Source organism: Eupeodes corollae, chromosome 2 (assembly GCF_945859685.1).
Source record: "Eupeodes corollae chromosome 2, idEupCoro1.1, whole genome shotgun sequence".
NCBI lineage: Eukaryota > Metazoa > Arthropoda > Insecta > Diptera > Syrphidae > Eupeodes > Eupeodes corollae.
The window spans coordinates 99,154,645-99,174,970 of NC_079148.1; the positions used below are offsets into that span (position 1 = coordinate 99,154,645).

At 33.7% G+C, this 20,326-nt stretch overlaps 2 protein-coding genes across 4 annotated transcripts in view; one reads left to right on the top strand and one right to left on the bottom strand.

Annotated features, from left to right (window-relative positions):
- LOC129946950 (uncharacterized) overlaps positions 1 to 20,326 on the bottom strand; it is a 70,890-nt gene that overhangs the window by 1,279 nt on the left and 49,285 nt on the right. Inside the window, exons 1-13 of one of the 3 annotated variants that reach the window (XM_056057332.1) lie at positions 19,778 to 19,923; positions 18,819 to 19,489; positions 10,334 to 10,461; positions 6,652 to 7,735; positions 6,257 to 6,423; positions 4,904 to 6,195; positions 4,479 to 4,837; positions 4,277 to 4,422; positions 3,607 to 3,716; positions 2,093 to 2,226; positions 1,689 to 2,020; positions 1,293 to 1,614; positions 59 to 1,230 (exon numbers count right to left, since the gene is read on the bottom strand). In XM_056057332.1, the coding sequence (XP_055913307.1) occupies positions 59 to 1,230; positions 1,293 to 1,614; positions 1,689 to 2,020; positions 2,093 to 2,226; positions 3,607 to 3,716; positions 4,277 to 4,422; positions 4,479 to 4,837; positions 4,904 to 6,195; positions 6,257 to 6,423; positions 6,652 to 7,735; positions 10,334 to 10,461; positions 18,819 to 19,160 (5,588 nt within the window). In that variant the 5' untranslated portion in view covers positions 19,161 to 19,489; positions 19,778 to 19,923. Of the gene's footprint in view, positions 1 to 58; positions 1,231 to 1,292; positions 1,615 to 1,688; positions 2,021 to 2,092; positions 2,227 to 3,606; positions 3,717 to 4,272; positions 4,423 to 4,478; positions 4,838 to 4,903; positions 6,196 to 6,256; positions 6,424 to 6,651; positions 7,736 to 10,333; positions 10,462 to 18,818; positions 19,490 to 19,777; positions 19,929 to 20,326 lie in introns of those variants that run through there. The other 2 variants (XM_056057333.1, XM_056057334.1) reach the window with 2 other exon arrangements.
- Positions 12,441 to 13,309, top strand: LOC129946952 (larval cuticle protein A2B-like). The gene is made up of 2 exons (XM_056057336.1): positions 12,441 to 12,594; positions 12,696 to 13,309. The coding sequence occupies exons 1-2, from the start codon at positions 12,583 to 12,585 to the stop codon at positions 13,242 to 13,244; spliced, it is 561 nt and encodes a 186-aa protein (XP_055913311.1). The 5' UTR covers positions 12,441 to 12,582; the 3' UTR covers positions 13,245 to 13,309.

A 20,326-nucleotide genomic window follows, 5' to 3' on the forward strand; every position in this document is an offset into this window, starting at 1 on the left:
TATAAGGGCTTAAAATATTTGTATAACTAAAACATTTCTTAAAAGATGCAAAACTTACTCGTTTAACAAAAGTTCTGCCTTAATATCTTTTCCGACATGAACGCCCGTCTTAAACTCAATGCCTTCAGCTGCCATAAGATCTACTCGTCGCTTGACAACATCCTTTGATAACTTCATCGTGGGTATACCATATTGAAGAAGACCTCCAACTCGGTCGTTTCTTTCAAACACTGTTACCAAGTGACCGGCTCTGTTCAATTGTTGGGCTGCCGCCAGTCCAGATGGGCCTGATCCAATCACAGCAACACGTTTACCACTACGTTTAGATGGAATTTCTGGCTTAATCCAGCCGTTTTCAAATGCATGATCAATTATAGCACATTCAATATTCTTAATCGTTACTGGTGGCTCGGAGATTCCTAAAACACAAGCTCCTTCGCATGGAGCTGGACATACCCTGCCGGTAAACTCGGGGAAATTGTTGGTTTGCAATAGTTGCCTGAGAGCCTCCTTCCATTCGCCGTGGAAAATTAGATCATTCCATTTGGGAATAATATTTCCCAGTGGACAACCATGACTGTTCGATTGACAGAATGGAACACCGCACTCCATGCACCGAGCGGCTTGAACTTTCAAATTCTTTCGCACGTGAGGGAAATTATACACTTCATTCCAATCTTTTTGTCTCTCTGTAGCATCGCGATAGATTCCGGTTTCACGCTTGTATTTAATAAAGCCTCTTGTTTTGTCCAAAATTCGATCAGCACGCTTTTGTTCCAGAGCAACATCTTGTATAGCCTCTTCGATATCTTTGACTAATGGTTCATTCTTATCGTTGGATCCATTTTCGATAGCCTTCATTTCTTTGCCAGCTTTTTCAGATAGTTTTTCCTCTTCCAAATCTTTCAGAGCCTTTTGATATTCATATGGGAATACCTTGACAAATTTACTCTGATATGTAGCCCAGTTTGCAAGAATTTCTTCGGCAACTAAAGAACCAGTCTTTTCGATAAATTCTTGCAACAGCTGCTTAACCAAATCAACATCTTTTTCCAATTCCAATGGCAGCAGTTCAACAGACTCAGCATTAACCTTTGGTTTAAATGATCCATCAATGTCATATACATAGGCAATGCCGCCGGACATACCAGCAGCAAAGTTTCGACCAGTTAGACCAAGAATTAATACTGTTCCTCCAGTCATATATTCACATCCGTGATCACCAACACCCTGTAAATTTGATGAATTATCCAATGCTCGTAGTTATATGTGAATTCTCAAATTTTACAAACCTCGACCACTGCTGTAACTCCAGAATTACGTACACAGAAACGTTCAGCTGCAATTCCTCGGAAGAAGGCTTTGCCATCGGTTGCTCCATACAGGCAAACATTTCCAACGATGACATTCAAATGCGACTCGAATGGAACAGACGCTGGTGGTTTTATGACGATTGTACCACCGCACAAACCTTTGCCAACATAATCGTTGGAGTCTCCGATTAAAGTCACATTAACACCCTTTGCAAGGAACGCACAAAAACTCTGTCCTGCAGAGCCTTCTAACTTGATATTGATGGATCGTCCTTCAGGAAGTCCTGCTTCCCCATATTTGCTATACGAAATAATAATATAGAGTAAGATATGACTACGCTGTCCCTCATAAAGGTGTTTAAAGGTTTTAATTACCATGCAATGTGGTAGCTCAAAGTCGATCCAAAAGCTCGTTCTTCATTGTGTATGCTTGACACAAACTCAACAGTGTCTTCTTTTCCTTGCAACACACCTTGTGCTTTTTCGATAAGTTTATTATCCAATCGATTTTCCAAATTGAAGTCTTGAGCTACTGATCCTCCGACAATGTTAACACCAGGTCTTAATTTAGTGGCGTCTTGCAACAAGGTAGATAGATCTAACATCGCAGCCTTGAGTGCCAGCTTATTGCTTACTTTGAGCAAGTCTGTTCGTCCAATAAGATCTTGGAATTTACGAATACCAAGATTAGCCATTATTTTTCGGATCTTTAAGTCAAGAACAAAAAGAAAGTTTCATTAATAAGGATTTCTTATGAATTCAATTAAAAAAAAACTTACATCTTCAGCTAGCATGAAGAAGAAATTGATCACATGCTCAGGTTTTCCAGTGAATTTCTTCCTTAACTCAGGGTCTTGAGTGGCAATTCCCACTGGACAAGTGTTAAGATGACATTTTCTCATCATGGTGCAACCTGGAAGAAAGAAATAATGTGTTTATTATATATTATTTTAATATAATCAGAATCATATTTTAGGTTAGGTTAAAGAGGCTGCTGGAATTTATCACAGACATCATTATAGTTTAGCATTAAGGCGGCCAAATAAGTTTGTTGACCCGCAAATAATGCTGTTAGTCTATCTACGGTTTGTTTTTTGTATGTTGTCGAGCTTTAGGCAGATTTTGCAAGTTCGTCAAGTTTGCAGTTTCCCGGAGAGTCTTTAAAAAAGATGAATATTGAACTATTTTTCATCTACGTAAGTTACGATCAACAATTTAGGTCAATTCATAGAAAAAGACTCCAATGGTTCTATGGCATCTTGCCTTCCTGAGAAGATGTGCGCTCGTATGTCAGTAGTCGATATTTTGTCAGTACAGAAGCAACCCCGTCATCAGCCTTAGAATTCATACAGCGAAACGCTTCTCTATCAAAAATGACTCATTCTCTAAGGAAGGTTTGGAAGCAATATACTCTCCAAAGTTTTCGTTGCATTTTACATTTGATTAGTCGACGGTACTTAGTAGATATCTGAACAAGTTCAGAATAATGGAGTGGCCTATATCTGTTGCCAAAGTCACTTTTTGATGGTAAAGGAACTAACAAGTTTTGCTCTCAATGATGAAATTCAGTGCGTGTACATCCTTATTCTTTGCGGCGAGAATTGCTCGTTAACTTAACCAAGCATGAATCTGATAATTCTCACTGATTTTTGGGAAAACATTTTCAATAAGAGCTAATTAAGAATCTATAAATCGGCAAAAGCCGTTGGTAAGAATAATTTATCCAGTTGTCAACTGGCACTTTTCCATTTAAAACAGCTAACAATCGTTTGGAAATTTGTGCAGCACTTTGATCATTTTGAAGTTAAACTCTCATATTAGTGGTTAGCGATAATGTTTTTACGTTATTCCACAAAAGTGATGACTTTAGGCAAGCATTCAATTCATCTGCAGGCGTTATCTTCAAAGGACGTCATGCGAAAGCAGTTATTGTATTCAAGGATGTGTTGAAGAAAATGGTTGGAATCGGGATCACTTCCATCGAACAATGGTTTCAATGGCTGTGGTGGCGGCGTAAGTAATGGACAGTTTGACTTTTGCACTTGCGCAGCACAATACAACCGTTTCCCTGGTAGACTATAAAAGGTTCCCAAAAGTAAGATTTGGTTTAGAATATAGGGCCCTTGAAACGAAAAAAAAAGTTCAATTCCACGAATCGAAACCTTTACAATAGCTTTTCTGTTGAAATTTTTCTTAAATTTTGTATGCTTTAAACCTCACGGAGCCTTAGACCTTTCCAACGAATGGAAAACATGACTTATTTTGATATTAATCATCATTATCATTAACTTACCCATAACAATCAATGGAGCAGTACTAAATCCAAATTCATCAGCTCCAAGAAGTGCTGCAACAACAACATCAAATCCTGTTCTCAACTGTCCATCAGCTTGAACAACAACTCTAATGGGGAAAAATAAATAAATTTAAATATAAACGCATTCTGCTAATTGAAATTATTTATAACATAAATTACTAATGAAACACCGCGGAACACATACATACGCATAGACGAGCTACAGAACAAAAACGAGCTACGATCAAGCGACCTACAGTCTGGTATTTGGTATTTGGTATTTAACCGCATATGACCCCTTAGTCTAGTCTCAAAGCACTGTGGTCTCGATATCGTTGTACGGTACCCCATCATCTCCACTTAACTCTGACTAGATCTGAGGGAAGATGATTATGTTCGACAAAGTTTGTTTTCTTATTCTTTTCTGTTTTCTTTCTTTTTTCTTTGTTTATAAACATTTCTCAATAAAAACGAAGGGAACAAAACATTAAAATCACATCTCACCGGAAAGACTGTGATTGAATATTTGAATGCCAAAATGCCAACAACAACAACAAATAGTGATCTGCGCTTATAAATTGCGTCCATTCGACGACCATATCCACAATCTGGATTGCGAGGTTTCAATGTTCGTGTTATGATTAATGAATTCTTCAAAATAATTTACCTTGAACGTAGATTATTTAAAACAAGAACTTGATGTGTTTCAGCAATACCCAATTCCCATGGTAAGCCGGCGTTTTTGATTCCTGTCCAGGAGCTGGCACCAGTTCCACCATCATGACCAGAAATAACAACATGTTCAGCTTTTCCCTGAATTAAATTTACATTATTATAATTTTTATATAAGAATTTTTTTTATTTCAAACCTTTGCAACCCCAGCGGCCACAACACCCACTCCAACCTCAGACACAAGTTTTACACTTATTCTGGCCTTGGGATTGGAGCATTTAAGATCGTAAATAAGTTCTGCCAAGTCCTCGATGGAATAGATATCGTGATGAGGTGGTGGTGAAATAAGTCCGACTCCAGGCACTGAGTGCCGAGTGTAAGCAATGTCTTTGGTAACTTTGTAGCCTGGCAGCTCGCCTCCCTCACCAGGCTTAGCTCCTTGGGCCATTTTGATTTGAAGATCATCAGCGTTTGCCAAATATGAAGCTGTAACTCCGAAACGACCCGAAGCAACTTGTTTAATTGCTGATCGCCTGTTATAATCGGGGTCTTGATCTGTACAAATCAAAAAATATAAATAGTTACTCTCTATGAATGAAAACGTTCCTTTTTAATACTTACTTAGATATCGGTCAGCATCTTCACCACCTTCACCTGTGTTACTTTTGCCTCCAATTTTGTTCATTGTTACCGCAAGGGTTTGATGAGCCTCCAGGGAAATACTACCAAAACTCATGGCACCCGTAGCAAACCTCTTAACAATTTCACTAGCTGGTTCGACCTCAGATATATCAATACTCTGTTTGTCAGTTACAAACTCTAGCTGACCACGAAGGGTGCATTTTTTTACACTCTTAAGAGTTGAATCTCTGAAAGTCTCAAATGCACTTTGATTCTTATTGACAGCAGCTTCTTGCAAACTGGCAATCGATGCTGGTTCGTTGATGTGACTCTCACCTCCATGACGCCAATGATACTGTCCCGGATTACGAAGAATACGAGTGTCTGGTGAAACTTTGCAGTAAGTCATTTGGAAACGATCCAATCCCTCGGTTGCAAGGATTTCCAAACTCACGCCACCAATGCGACTGTGTGTACCACGGAAACAGCGATCAATCAAGTCTTTGCCTAAACCAACAGCCTCGAATATTTGAGCACTTTTGTACGATTGCAGTGTACTGATTCCCATTTTGGCCATAACCTTTGCAATACCGGTATCAATGGCTTGAGAATAAGCTGCGTAAATTTGATTGTCTGAAACATCGGGGCTGATGACGCCATCGTTGCGCAATGAGATTGCCAACTCAAATGCCAAATATGGACATATGGCGTCAGCACCATAGCCCAAAAGAACGCAGATGTGATGAACTTCTCTTGCCTCTGCAGTCTCTACGATAATACCAACCTTCATGCGCTGCAATGTTTCGATTAGATGATGATGAAGAGCACCCAAAGCAATAAGAGCCGAAACAGGAGCTCGACCATGACCAGCATTGCGATCAGATACAACCAAAAGCTGATAGCCCTTTTCAGCAGCCATTCGGCCTTCGAGACAAATGCGATCGATACAGTTAATGTATCCTTCAATACCCTCTTCAAATGGGAATGTAATATCCAAAACCTTAGTTTTCCAACCGCGATGAGTGTTTCTCTTGAGCAAGTCGGTATCTGGAATGCTTAAGATAGGGTTTGGTAGCCAAATGCGATGAACCTGCATTGCTGAAGGCTTGAGCAGATTTCCCTCCGGTCCCACTGGACACTGCATTGACATAACCACTTTCTCACGGAATGGATCGATTGGAGGATTTGTAACTTGGGCAAACAATTGCTTAAAGTATTCATAAGGAAGTGGTTGGAATTCTGAAAGGCACGCTAGAGGTGCGTCGTTTCCCATCGAACCAAGTGCTTCTTTTCTATAAATAAAAGATTATAAATTTATTTAGTTGAATAAATCTTTATTTTTTAATTACTTACTTGTTGTTGAACATAGGTACAAGCAGCATGTTAACAGTTTCGGTGGTGTAGCCAAACAATGCCAAACGAGGATCAAATATTCCTTTCTTAGATTGATCAACTCCATTGGTATGACCATTTGATGTTGGATTCAGCTTATCAGCATTTCTAATCTCATCCATTGTGATCTAAATAAGAAACAAATCATTTATTTAATTAATAACATAAATGATAAAATTTGAAAACATGGAAGAAATGAAATATCTGGGATACAAGAGTTTTGGAACTTACCATCTAGTTCCAAAATGAATGTGTAAAGCATGAGATATAAGAAATGTTTTTTTTTATAACTTTTACTAATATTAATATTTATTTAAACAATGGATGTATATGGACAAATAAGATGATTATTTTACCTTTTGTTGAAGCCATTCAGAATGAGGTCTTGATTTAGCAATATTCGTCTTGAGTTCAACATCCTGAATAAATGTCTTCTCTTGAGTATCGACCAACAACATACGCCCTGGCTTCAAGCGACTTTTCAATGTCACTTGAGATGGATCAACATCATAAACACCAACTTCCGACGCCATAACTAGAACATTTTCTTTGGTAATGTAGAATCTCGATGGTCGCAATCCATTCCTATCGAGAACGGCTCCAATGTATCGGCCGTCGGTGAATGAAATCAATGCCGGCCCATCCCAGGGTTCCATAACACAAGCAGCCCACTGATAGAAATCGCGTTTTTCTTGAGCCATGGTCTTGTCATTTTGCCAAGCTTCTGGGACCATGGTCATGACGGCTTCAGGCAGCGAACGTTCACCGGCCATAGTTAGAAACTCCAGCACACAATCGAAAGATCCCGAATCGGAAAGATTTGGCTCAACGACAGGGAAGAGCTTTTTGATATCATCCCCGAACATTTGGCTCTCCATGACACCCTCACGGGCCTTCATCAAATTCACATTGCCTCGTAAGGTGTTGATCTCTCCATTATGGGCCAGGACACGCAATGGATGTGCCCGTTCCCAAGATGGAAAAGTATTCGTACTGAAACGAGTATGAACCAATGCCAAATATGTTTCAAATTCGGGATCCTTGAGATCAGTATAGTAGTCCCACAATTGATCCGAAGTAAACAGTCCCTTATACACAATGGTCCTAGTAGACAGAGAACATATATAGAACCGGCGACCAGGCTTTGCCAGGAGATGACTGGCTTGCTTCCGCAAGAAAAACACTTGACGAGCAAGTCTATCTTCATCTAAATCAGTGCAGGTAACAAATACCTGTCGAGATATTGGTTCGCTATTTCGGGCAACAACCCCAATAGCCGATTGGTTAGTGGGAACTGTTCGCCATGCTAACATTTTCAATCCAAGTCCCTCGGCCAGTTCGTTGAACTCTTTTTCAGCTTCAGCCTGTGTCTGTTCGTCCAAATAAAATATTCCAGTAGCATACTTGCCAAATGGAGGCAAGGTTACCCCCTGAGATTCTCTAGAATAACGAAAGAAAAACAAAAAACAAATTAATTCTATAGTTTCCCCGCAGAGCGAAATGATAACCCATTCAATAAAAAATTATTCTAGATTAAAAGTCAATTAATATAAAAAAAATTATGTGCGTAACATGCTTAACCAGATAAAGTGCTGATAGAGATTCGGGCTTCAGAAACTACGCCAATCCCAGTACAAACATTTTGATAAATCAAGTAAATCTTCATCAATGAGTTTATTAATGACCTACATGGCACAATCATGGTTGGTGCGACGACGACGAAGCGGACGATGTTCTTCAAATTAATTTAATCAGAGTCTAGCTCTAGCAATAAGCCCGTAGCTAGAAAAACAAGTCGAAAACGCAAAGGGGCTTCACAAATACGAAAATCCTGAGAAGAAGTCGAATAGAATAATTTTGTCAACAGTGTTAAATAATATAAAAGTACGTTTTTAAAATGCGAGCCAAAATAACAATTGGTATGACTAGTTTTGTGATCACAATGTATCACTTTTCCCCCTCCATATAGACTACGGTCTTGCATCTGAATATCGAAAAGAGCTTTTGATAGCTTTTTTTCGTCAAGCAAGTTGATCTTGCTGAGACAGAAACATGAATCACGGTTTCGATTAATTTCGCGTTCCTTGAACTTGGCATTGGTGGTTCGTTTATAGATAACTGAACTGTATAAGTAGGAATATGTAGATGAAGCACATTTTAGTTTAAGCGAAATGGTAAAAATATGATTCCATTAATAGATTTTCATAGATTCGAATAACAGTGATTTACATGAAAAAATCAGTTGAAAGCGCTTGCACAATCCTTAAGATTGGTGAAATTGATTCATACAATAAACCTAGAAGTATTTTTCTCACTATAGAACAAGGGTTTTGGAATACAAATTTTGTAAAAAGGTGGATACAGATATTCAAAATCCTAAACTAGCATAATTTGTGTTTAAATATTAAATGTGGTTCGGTGTGGAATTTAATGAATTAGAAAATAGACACACAAAATTGTTGACAAATAATGCAATAGAATTTTAGTAACTATCGCTTTGATAACAACCTAAACTAAGTTTGCTGTTGCTTAGTAAAGTGCCGATTTTGACGTTTAGTTCACTTCACAAAATCGATTTTTTTAAGAGTTTGTATATTTTACTTTGAGGAATTCCCGAAAGAATTGGCCAGTTTACATTTCTAAGATCTCAGTGATTTCCATATTTTTAGAAAATATAAACAAATTGTCTCGTACAAATTTGTCATTTTTCCTGTCGAAAATCTAAGAACAGAATTTATACAATTCGATTTCTCAAGAATTCTCTATCGCACAACTCAAGAATTATGAAGAGAATGAAGAATAGTATTTAAGGTCCGTTTGCGTACTTTCCTAAAACAGTCTAATTTTACGAAAAATTACGAAATTAACCTAAATCCTGTTCGCGTACTCGAAAATGTCGCAGTTTTTCGTAAAAGAGAGCGCTCACGAGAGAGTAAAATTTTTCCCCAAATTACGAATATAAGCACAAGAAATTTCTTTGGGCTGGTTTGTGAAAATTGTCAAATTTGATAGAACTTTAAATAAATTACTCGCTTTTGCTGTCACTTAAAAAAATTAAAATTCTATACCAAAAAAGAACAGCAACAAGATTGCAATTTTAAAGTTTCAATTTACTCAAGGTTTTTCATAAAGAAAAACAATGGACCAGTATGATCTTGCTTGAAGTTAACGTTTGTCTTAATTTATCCATCATTTACAAAAAATAAATAAATTCTAAACACGAAAAGAAACGATGATGTTTCAAAATTTATATTTTTTTCGATAGTCAAATTGTGGGTAAAATTTGTTGTTTTCCCGTTCGCTTACTTCTTTTTAGTTTTGTCTTTTTGTGAAGAATTTTACCCCCACTCTTTAAAATATCTCTTTTTACGAATTTTAGTGGAGAATGAAAGCGAACGGACCCTTTTTACTTTCTGTTTTGTCAATCCGTCTGACACAATTCTCAGAAATCTACAAAATATATGTATGTTATCTGGCCAAATGTTAGTGTTGATTTTGACATTCATTTCTAAATAACTTGTTAAGTGATATTTCTTACTTTGGAGAACAAAAGAAGTGGCTCTACAAAATTTCGAACAATATACTGTTTACGTTTAAGGACGAGAGAATGTTCCTTAAAAAATTCTATAAAGTCAAAGGTTCTTTTTCCAAGGCAGATAACCTAAGGAAATGAAAGTCTCGGGAGTTAAGACTTTAAAATAAGATCTTAAGAACTTGCCTTTCTACTCAAAGTATTCAACACTCAGAAAACCTGTAATTTTAATATTTTAAGACATTTTTATTTGGTGAATCAACAGATGAAGAACGTTTTGAAAAATCTCTAAAAACATTAATTAATATTTATTGAATGGATTAACACCAGATTATACCATTCCAGTTATATAATTTAAAAAATTATAAGTATTATGTAATTACTAACATAATTTATCTCCTAAGTTCCCGACTCACATTTGAATATAAAAGTAATAAACTTAGCAATAAAGTTTGATGATTTACATAAACATAATCAAAAAATTAAAAAAAAAGAATGGAACTTACAATGCTTTAACGTATAACCCGTGAGGAATCGAAGCCATAACGCCGGCGCCATCACCAGTGTCATTGTCACAGGCGCAGGCACCACGATGCTTCATCCGTTCTGACAAGGTCTGGGCATCACGAAGAATCTGTAATATAAAAAAAGAAATAGTTATAAATAAATGAAACATAAACAAATATTTTATAATGTGAATAATTAAATAAAATTAAAAAATAGGTCATCCACAAAAGGGAAGTTCTTAACTAACATTTTTTATATTTTTCTGTGAATTTAATGTTCAATTGAATTCAATTTTAAACCATTCTCTCATTGTGAAGGGGCGACGATGAGCATATTCCATTTTTGTTTCAGCGATTTAACATATTTTTAGCTGAACTAAAAACTAATGCCTACGATATTTCAGAGAAAATAATATTTTGTCATTTGGTTTAATGCAATAATAAATAAGGTTTTAAAAATTCGTAATTAGAGTGATATTTTATTTGTTGATTAAATTTAAATCAATGTCAAAAAGAACTTTACGTTTTGTCAAGAAGAACTTTACGTTTAAAAAAAAATGGTCTGAATAATAAATTTAAATTAAACTTGAAATACACAAAATTCATAGAAACATTTATAAATATTTTATACAATGAAACCTGTAGCATATTTGGAACATTTTTCTTTGAGTTTTCAATTTTACATCGAACATTTTCAAAACCCTTCGATAATTTATATCTTTAAATATTTTGCAAACAAGCGGTATAGACTTTCAATAAATTTAAGGCCATCAACAAAACATACGTGGAAATTACTAAATTTCTAGTTTTGAATATACATTATAAAATAAAATATAATAAAATAAAATAAAATGTTTGTTAAAATGAACACGTAATAGTACGACAGAAGACAAATATCTGCACTTGATTGTATTCTTTTTTTTGTATTGTATTTTATCAAATTGTTTGAAATATCAAAAATAATGTAAGCCTTGGTTTCCCTTTTCGGTGAGATGAACCTCTGAAGTTCTAGCGGAGTCATAATACTCCAGCTTTGAACTGAATATGAAATTTTTAAGATTTCTGCTAACTCTTCTGTTAAAAAAACTACTTTAAAAAATCGAGGGCACCACTGCAGAATATTTTATTAGCTTCCCAGAGGAAGTTATTATAATGGGCCCGATTTTTCAAATTCAATTTTGACATTTCTCGACGTTTCAAGGTCCCTACAGCCGAAATAAAAGATTTTTAGAAAGATGAAAACTTTTTTTTATAAAAATCCAACTGTCCGTTTTTTCATAAAAAATAAATTCTACAGGAAATAGATCGCAAATTTGGTAAGAATTGATGTTCGGTTCTTGATATGTCTCAAATTAATTGCATTCATCCGATTTGTAAAAATTTAAGAAATGCTACTAAAATTGGTAAAAATTTGTTTTTAACTAAAAATCTATTTACAAAACCAGACTTTCAAACTAAAATATTTCTTTATATAAAATATATTGTTGGAAATTTTAAAATTTTTGAGAATAATTCAACTGACAATTATTTTAACCCAACACGAAAATCTACAAAATTTCGACAAATCGACGGACGGGAAGTTATCAGTGCGGGTCGCATCCCAGCCTCTTTTTTATAATCATTTTTACACTTTTATGTACACATATGTAAGTCACCTTTAAGAGCAGTTAATACGTACAAGCTAATCGCTGTTTAAGGACCAACAATTTTATTATTGTCCTCGTCCAATAAACAAACAAAAAAAAAGAACACCTTTCACCAAATTCCATTTAAAAGCATTTTTATTTCGACAACCTTAATACGCACTGATTGGAAACAAACATTTGGAGCTGCACGTTACATTGCGCATATCTACATCTTAATCGCGCACCCCGGAAGGTCATAATGACGATGGTATTAGTACTGCATTCGCATATGAAAACTTTTGCCTGTTTCGGTCATTTTTTTCATCATCACTTTTCGACGAGTGTCGCATGGCATTCGCACGGAAAATTGCTTCGTAAAGAGTGACCTTGCACTTAAAGAGCTCTTTTTGTCCAGACCAGACAAAAAGAAAACGAAAAACCCACACGTTGCTACAATCATGTGGTGTGGCATTCAAAATTTGGGAAGGATTTGATCCAATTCGAAATTCCAATCAATTGCTATAAAAGCGCCGTGATAGTCAAATTGTAATCAGTACGAACTAACTGTTCAATCAACACAACCACTCCATTATCAACAAACCAACAAAACAATCCAAACCTAATATGGCATTCAAGGTGCGTCTTCTAGCTCTAGCAACGAGCTTGCCACAATTTACTTAACTGGAATAAATTAACTGACGATGACGGTTTCGTTTTTTTCTTTTTTTCAATTTTAGTTTGTTGCTTTCTTTGCTTGCATCGCTGCTGCTAGCGCTGGACTTATTCCCGCTGCGGCTCCACTTGCTGCTGTTGCACAACCACTCTTGGCTAGGGCTGAGCCCTACGATGCATACCCACAATACAGCTATGGATACGATGTGCAGGATGCTCTCTCTGGCGACAGCAAGAACCAGTTCGAGAACCGTGAAGGTGATGTTGTTCGTGGTCAATACTCGTTGAACGATGCCGATGGTTACAGGCGTATTGTGGACTATTCTGCTGATTCAATCAATGGATTCAATGCTGTTGTCCGTCGTGAACCTCTTGGTGTTGCTGTTGCTGCTGCCCCAGCTTTGATCAAAGCCGCTCCAGCTCCTCTTGCCGTTGCTGCCGCTCCTGCTTTGTTGAAGGCCGCCCCAGCTCCATTTGCCTATGCTGCCGCTCCTGCTTTGTTGAAGGCTGCTCCATCTCCATTGGCATACGCTCCCGGTCCAGCAGTATACGCTTCAGGACCAGCGATAGTGAAGACAAGCTTTGCGTCACCACTCATCTCGTACGCTTACTAAATTTGTCAAATGCCTTTAGTCTGATTTTATTGATAATGGAAAATAAATTAATTATGTAACTTAAACCATTTGAGTTCAATTTTTTATTTGGTAAAGGACTTAGGACGGGTATTACCGTGGGGTGATGGTTAGTGTGCTAGACTGTCATGCCAAAGGTTTTAGGTTCAAACCATGCTTCTGTCATTTAAAGTTTTTTTCACGAGTACTGACTCATGAAAAGTGCTTTATCGGCTTAAAATTGTAGGTCTTCTGCTTGACAACATTACTCGCACACACTGTTGCTCCACCTAATTTATCAATTTTATTTTTTAGGGACTTATCCTATAGACTGTAATTTTTTTGATCAAAATCTTAAATTATTTTATCGTTAGTTAAATATTTTCATAGAGATTCAAATCAACGACTAAGCGTATTTTTAAATTCAAAAACATTTTGGACAAATTTTAAATTTTTAAAATTTCCATTGATCGAAATACTTCTTTAAAAAAAATTACTAATTTGGTTTGAACCAGGTGTTTTTTCAAATCTAAAATTAAATCATGGACAAAATGTTTGTGTTACTTGGAGTAGCTAAGATGGGATTTTCCGTGAGTAAAATAATTGAACTTATTTTGTATTAAAACCTGTTAAAACTTCGATTTTTTCATATGAATATTGAAGAAGATGTAAATATTTTTCAAGATATCAATGTAATAAATATTTTTCAAACTGTGCCAGCATCAAGAAAAGTTCACTTTCAATCGACTGCATACTTTTATGTTTCATCCAAGTATTGTGTTTGAATAACACAGTGAATTGATTCGAAATGATCTTTGATATTTCTCACGTCAATATTTTTCATCAAGTCATCAGCATACTTCAAGCATTAAGCATTTTTAAGAAGAAATAGGATTTGATTAACGAATATGTTAACAATAAGTGGCCCAAGGTGGCTTCCTTAAGGTTCGTCCATCAGAAGAAACTTTTATGGTACTAGAGATGAAATTTCCTATTCCACACATTGTATCCTATCAACAAAAATGAACACCAAAAACTTTGAGCTTATCTAGAAGAATTTTATGAAAAAATGAGACAAAGCCCCTTTTACAAAATTTGTTAGTGCCAACCTGCAAGCTAGATTCAAGGGAATCGGTTACATATCTATAGAAAAGAGTGAGATTTGTTCAGTTAAATTAGCCTTGTATAAATCCATGCTGCTTAACACAAATGTGTTAATGCTAAGATTTTGATTAGATTTTTATTGTAGCTTAAAATATTACATTATTTTTATATCTTAAATATTTAAGATATTGCACAATTTACAGAGATTGGTATATAATCTACCTTACTACTGTCAAGTTTAAATAAGTTTTTAACACAAGATTGAAGGATAAAGCTTGTGTTGAAGGGATAGCTACTGAAAACCTTTATTAAAGACCAACAAAATATAAATAAATACATACATTAATATATAGAGCAGAGAGAAGGGGTGGAATGCAGTCAAAAGCTAACAATGCGAAATTTCAATAATAACTTTAACAAACCTGTATCAGTATTTAGAAATGTATACATAAACAATAAGTAATAAATAAACGAATGAATAAATAAATAATTAAATAAATAAATTAGTAAGTATATAAATAACAAATATATACAAAAATAAATAGGTGAATAAATAAATAAATATATAAGAACAGAATAAATAAATACAAAATCAATAAGTTTATTAAAAAATAAATACATAAAAAGTGAACAAATAAATAAATAACACATGAATAAATAAATCAAAAGAAAAAAATAAATATATTTATAAATTAACAACAGCAAAAATATAAATAAATAACAAAAATCAGTCTTTTGAATATTATAATTCTGAAGCCAAGTTTAAATTAAAACATTGTCAGATATTTCGCAGGAAACTGTTTTTTTTTCTTTTAATTTTACAATTTTATCAGAGATATGTTCAACATTAGCTAACATGTGTAATTCGTTGGTTGAAAAATGCCAAGGAAAGTTTAACATAATTTTTAACAATTTGTTTTGAGAAGTTTGCAACCTCCCAATATAGCTTTTTGCGCAGTTACCCCAAGCAGGTGATCCGTATAAAATGACTGCTTGAAAAATAACTTTGAAAATTATAAGTTTATTTTTTATAGAGCATTTTAATGGTTACGTTTACTTTTTTTATGATTTCTTGGACATGAATTCTAAAAGTAAGTTTACTGTCCAAGTGGACGCCAAGGTATTTAACATTTGATATCCAGTTTGCTTCTACACTATTGATTAAGATGGAATTACTTGGCAAAAAACAGGCTTTTCCTTTTCGTGTAAAAAAGAGAATCTGAGTTTTTGAAGAATTTGTCTTAATCTTCTAATCGTTAAAATATTGTAGAAGTACATTCAACGAAGATTGCAAATTGGTTTCAATAACGGAATGAAGTGAATCAGAAAATAAAAATATGTATACAGGTGTCATCTCCAAAAATAGCTTAATTGCAATTTTGCAAGATAGGAAAATTAGCAGTAAAAACTGTATACAGTATTGGGCCAAGAACGGATCTTTGAGGCACTCCTACTCTGCACTCAAACATTTTCAAAACATTTTTGCCAACAGAAACAGAAAGGACTTCACAATTTTTATAATATACGTACATTGGAAAGTTGAGCATCAAGAATTTGTGTAAGAGCCCGTCATGCCAAACAGAATCAAATGCTTTTTCAACGTCAAGTAAGACCATACCAGTACTTTTATCATTGGTAAAATTGGATTTAATGATTTTGGTTGTTCATTTGATTTGGTGGACTGTACGCTCGAAATCCAAATTGCTCAGGAGGCAGAATATTGTTATTGTTAATGAGTGTCATTAGTTTGTTTTTAATTATTTTTTCAAAACACTTACTTACAGTACTTAGTAAACTTATAGGACGATGACAAACAGGATGACTAATGTTTTTTCCGGTTTCAAGATTTGAATAATTTTAGCCTTTTTCCAATCTATTGAAAAGCAGCTTGACTTGATACAAGAATTTTAACAAATTTAAAAAAAATTGTATCCTTGACTTTGGAAGGTTTTTTAAAAAAAGATGTTATATGTTATCAAAGCCAGCTGACTTTTGAGTTTTCAATTAAGCGAGTGTGTCAATAACTTTGTTAATTGTAACATACCCGTCTTGATCCTTTAAGATGCTTGAGTTGATCAAATGCAATGATTGCAGAACTAATGATTCGACATTGCTTTTTGTTGTGGAGTTATTAGTTAGTATATGGCTATCGGTAAATATTTTGCCTAAAGCGTTTGCCTTTTCAGAATCAGATTAATTTTTGGTTCCATTCATTGTTTCTAAAGCTAGCAATACCTTCCTTAAACAAGTTTGTAAGAATTTTCATTTCTGTTAAGTCATAATTATTTCTCGTTCGTATCCATTTTCTTCTGAAACTGTTTATGATTTTAATGAGTGCAACTAAGTTAGGAGATAGAACCGTCTTGCTATTTACCCTTATTTGTTTCAAAGGAACAGATTGTTAAACACTTTCTATAACAATTTAAGTAAATATCGAAATATTTTGATCAATTTCTGAAATGGATATATCGGAAAGAAGATTTTTTGAACTCAATTGGCTTTTAAACATAGTCCAATTGGCATTTTTGAAGTTAAAAACAGTCCCGTTAAAATGAATTATCTTTAACTATAAGCTCAAAAATTTAGGAACTCCAGATATCATGAAAATATCACGACAATTAGGAACTAATTTTGGGCCTAATTTGTAAGTAGTCACTGATTGAATGGTTTTCAGATTCGACAATATTTAAAGCGGAATGGTCCAAATCGATTTAAAGAATTGAGAAAAAATTCACAAACTATTTGTAAATCAGTTTATGTTTGAAGCAGACATTTTTATTATTTAAAAAAGTCCAAAAGGTCTTTGGATCAGAAGTAATGCGGGCTTGATAACTTAAATAGAAGGATACTAATTAATTCTCTCATCAATACAAAAAAAAAACAGTATGATATTTTGTTCATATTTATGCACTAATAACAGGTTCAGTTAAATATGTACCTAACCTCAGATTGAGAGATAGTAAGTTAGAAATTGGTTTAAACCTTTCATTTGTTGTTCCTAAAACTGTGTAAAAAGTCTAATACTCAACGTTTTTTTGTTTTATTTAATTGTTGATACCTTCTTTTGGCAACGGATTTTCATCTTTTTCAACTGAAATAAACCCATTCTTCTGATATTTTACAATTGGTTACCATGAAAAAGTTATAGGTGTTAAAAAAAGAACATAGGACAATTCCTAAAAACGTTCAACAGCGATAAGCGATTATGCGTGTTCACAATTACCAAAGGCCTTAGTATACGCTCATAAGACTTAGTAAACATGAACACCTCCTGACATCTCAAATTAATGGAGATTACAGAATTCAAAGTGTCAGACTTTGATTAAAGCCAACTATTTGTAATTAATAAACATAAATTATCATGAACATTTCCAAAAATTCGGACAAAAGTTTGATGTGCCAAATAAACGTATCCAACATATTTACTGAATGGTCTATAAATGATATGACAATTCAATTTTGACCTGTATATTTTTCTTATAAATTTTAGAAAGTAGATAGAACAACTAATTCTTTTAGCGTTATGAACATTTATATTCTCTTTACATAGACGAAATTCCAATGAATTTATTAGTCAACTTAATGCATTGTTATCTAATTAACCTCTTTGAAAAAAATGTCTATACCTTCAATGCATTTTCACTTCAATTTCAGAAAAAAAAGTGAAAGAATTCTACAATGCTAAACTTAATCATCCAAATCAAAACAAACACTTTTTTGTTAACAAATTTCAAATGCAATTACTTTTCAACTCATAAACAATTGGACTTCGCTGACATTTGTTGTGTGGACTAAAATAGCAATCTCAATACACTTCCTTTGAATTCATTTTTTGAATAAGCAATTCGAATCTTAAAGTACGATGTGAAATTATAACCACTTAAATGCTTGCAAACAACTGGATAGATTGTTTATAAAATGAATAAATGCGTTGTGAGTCGTGACTCAATGAAAACTTCCTATGTCAAGTCTGCACATTCTGTTTTAATTACTTGCATCAGTGGCTACCCTTTCCTCGGTTTTATTTTTTTATCGTTGCTCCTTTGTCGTTGTTGATAACACAAAAAATCATATGACAGAAATATGTATACAATTTTTTAATAAAATAAAATAAACAAACACCTTTTTTATTTAAAACTCATAAAAACCAACTTTTTGCAAAGTCAAACTTATGTATTTAAGCAACTAATCAAAACAGCATAGCCCAAGACAGACTTCTTATCAAAAATTCTCTATCGATTCATTTGAACTTGTGTTAAGGGTTTGTAAATATAAATTAAATAAATTTAATTACCTAACATGTTTATTAAATATAAGACAATTGACACTCAGCACAACGTATATCAATCTCTATTAAACTGAATGCTGCCGTTCAAATGTTTTCAATATTTGTATGGAACTTTATAAATGTCTTTTTTTTTTTTTAAATAAAACCTTAAAAATTTGACTAAAATAAAAATAAATATAATATACCTTGTGAGAACGCTTGCCGTCAATTGCGACAATAAAGCCAACTCCACAAGCTTCATGTTCATTCTGTGGATCATACAATCCTTGTGGCCCAGGTCCTTCCCATGGTTTCCGTTTGTTATCTTCATCGTTAGCATCCAATAATTCATTTTCACTGAGGGATTTTTCTGCTTCTAGTTGATGTTTTAATGGTTGTTGCTGTTGTGAATATTCTTGACTTGATTTTTCTTCTAAATCAATTTCACTTTGATTTAAACTTTCACGATTTTCACATAAATTATTACTTTTACCACACTCAAGAATTTCATATCCTGATTCAGAATTGTTAACAATTGTTGAGGCCATTATATGAAAAAAACAACCCTAATACAAGTTTATTTTGGGTTTTAATTTTTATTTTTAAATTTATTATTATTCACCGTTATTGCGATGTTATTCAAAATAAATTTTATATAACTATAACACTAAAATAATAGTTTTTTAAAAAGTAAACACTATATTGTTAAATGCACAACGTATTAAATTTAATAACGTTTCAATAATATTTTTTTTAATTTGATTAAATTGTATATGGTTTAATAGATAGAATATTATATTCAACTGGTATTTTTGTAAGTATATATCACTATTTTCACTTTATAATAATAAATTGATAGAAATCCGTTTTATGTAATCTGAAAAATAAATAAAAAAGCAACAATTTAGCAAAATAATTAAATTGTAATCATTAAATTATAATTAATAAATGCGATAAATTAATTATAGATGCAAGAGATACGATAGACGAGACGATAGACGAAATGAGACTCGACGCCAAGTAAGGTCTTCTTATGCAGATTATATTCAAAGATAACATTCTTCTTAAAAAAAAATAAACAAACTCCTTCATTAAAATGGCTAAAGGCGTTTGTTGATTTTAAAAACCGCTAATTAAAAACCTATTTTCACAAATATGTATGTACCTAGAATAATTCAACTGAATTTGTTGTAATATTGGCGCACTATAAACTTCACATACTTTTGATCGCCTCTAACAAATTTTTAACGATGTGAACCCCACAAGAGCTTTCACGAGAATGAGCACAAATGTTCTCAGCTCGCATTTATTTTTCAATAATTTTATCATTTCAAATTTAAAACAAAATGTATGTGGATGAAAGAAAACAAGAGTCAATAAAACAGCTGTGCTCAACGGACACGACATATTTAAAACACACGCGTCTAAATAAAGCTCAAATATTCTATTCTGATCCATATCAACACTTCGTATCTCAGGATTTTAGTCACTTCTTTATTTTTAAATTTTTAGTTCTGGGACTGAATTTGACTTTTTATGGTTTTATCGAAGAAGATGTGCGTCACTTGTTGTTGTTTTCATTGTGAGATATTGGTGATTATTTTGACACTTTGAGATGTGTTTTTGGACGTCTGCCAGAGATTTTCAAAAGATTATTATAAACACTTGTTTTATTTTCTTTCAGAAAGTATTGACTTTTGGCGAAGCTAAATAA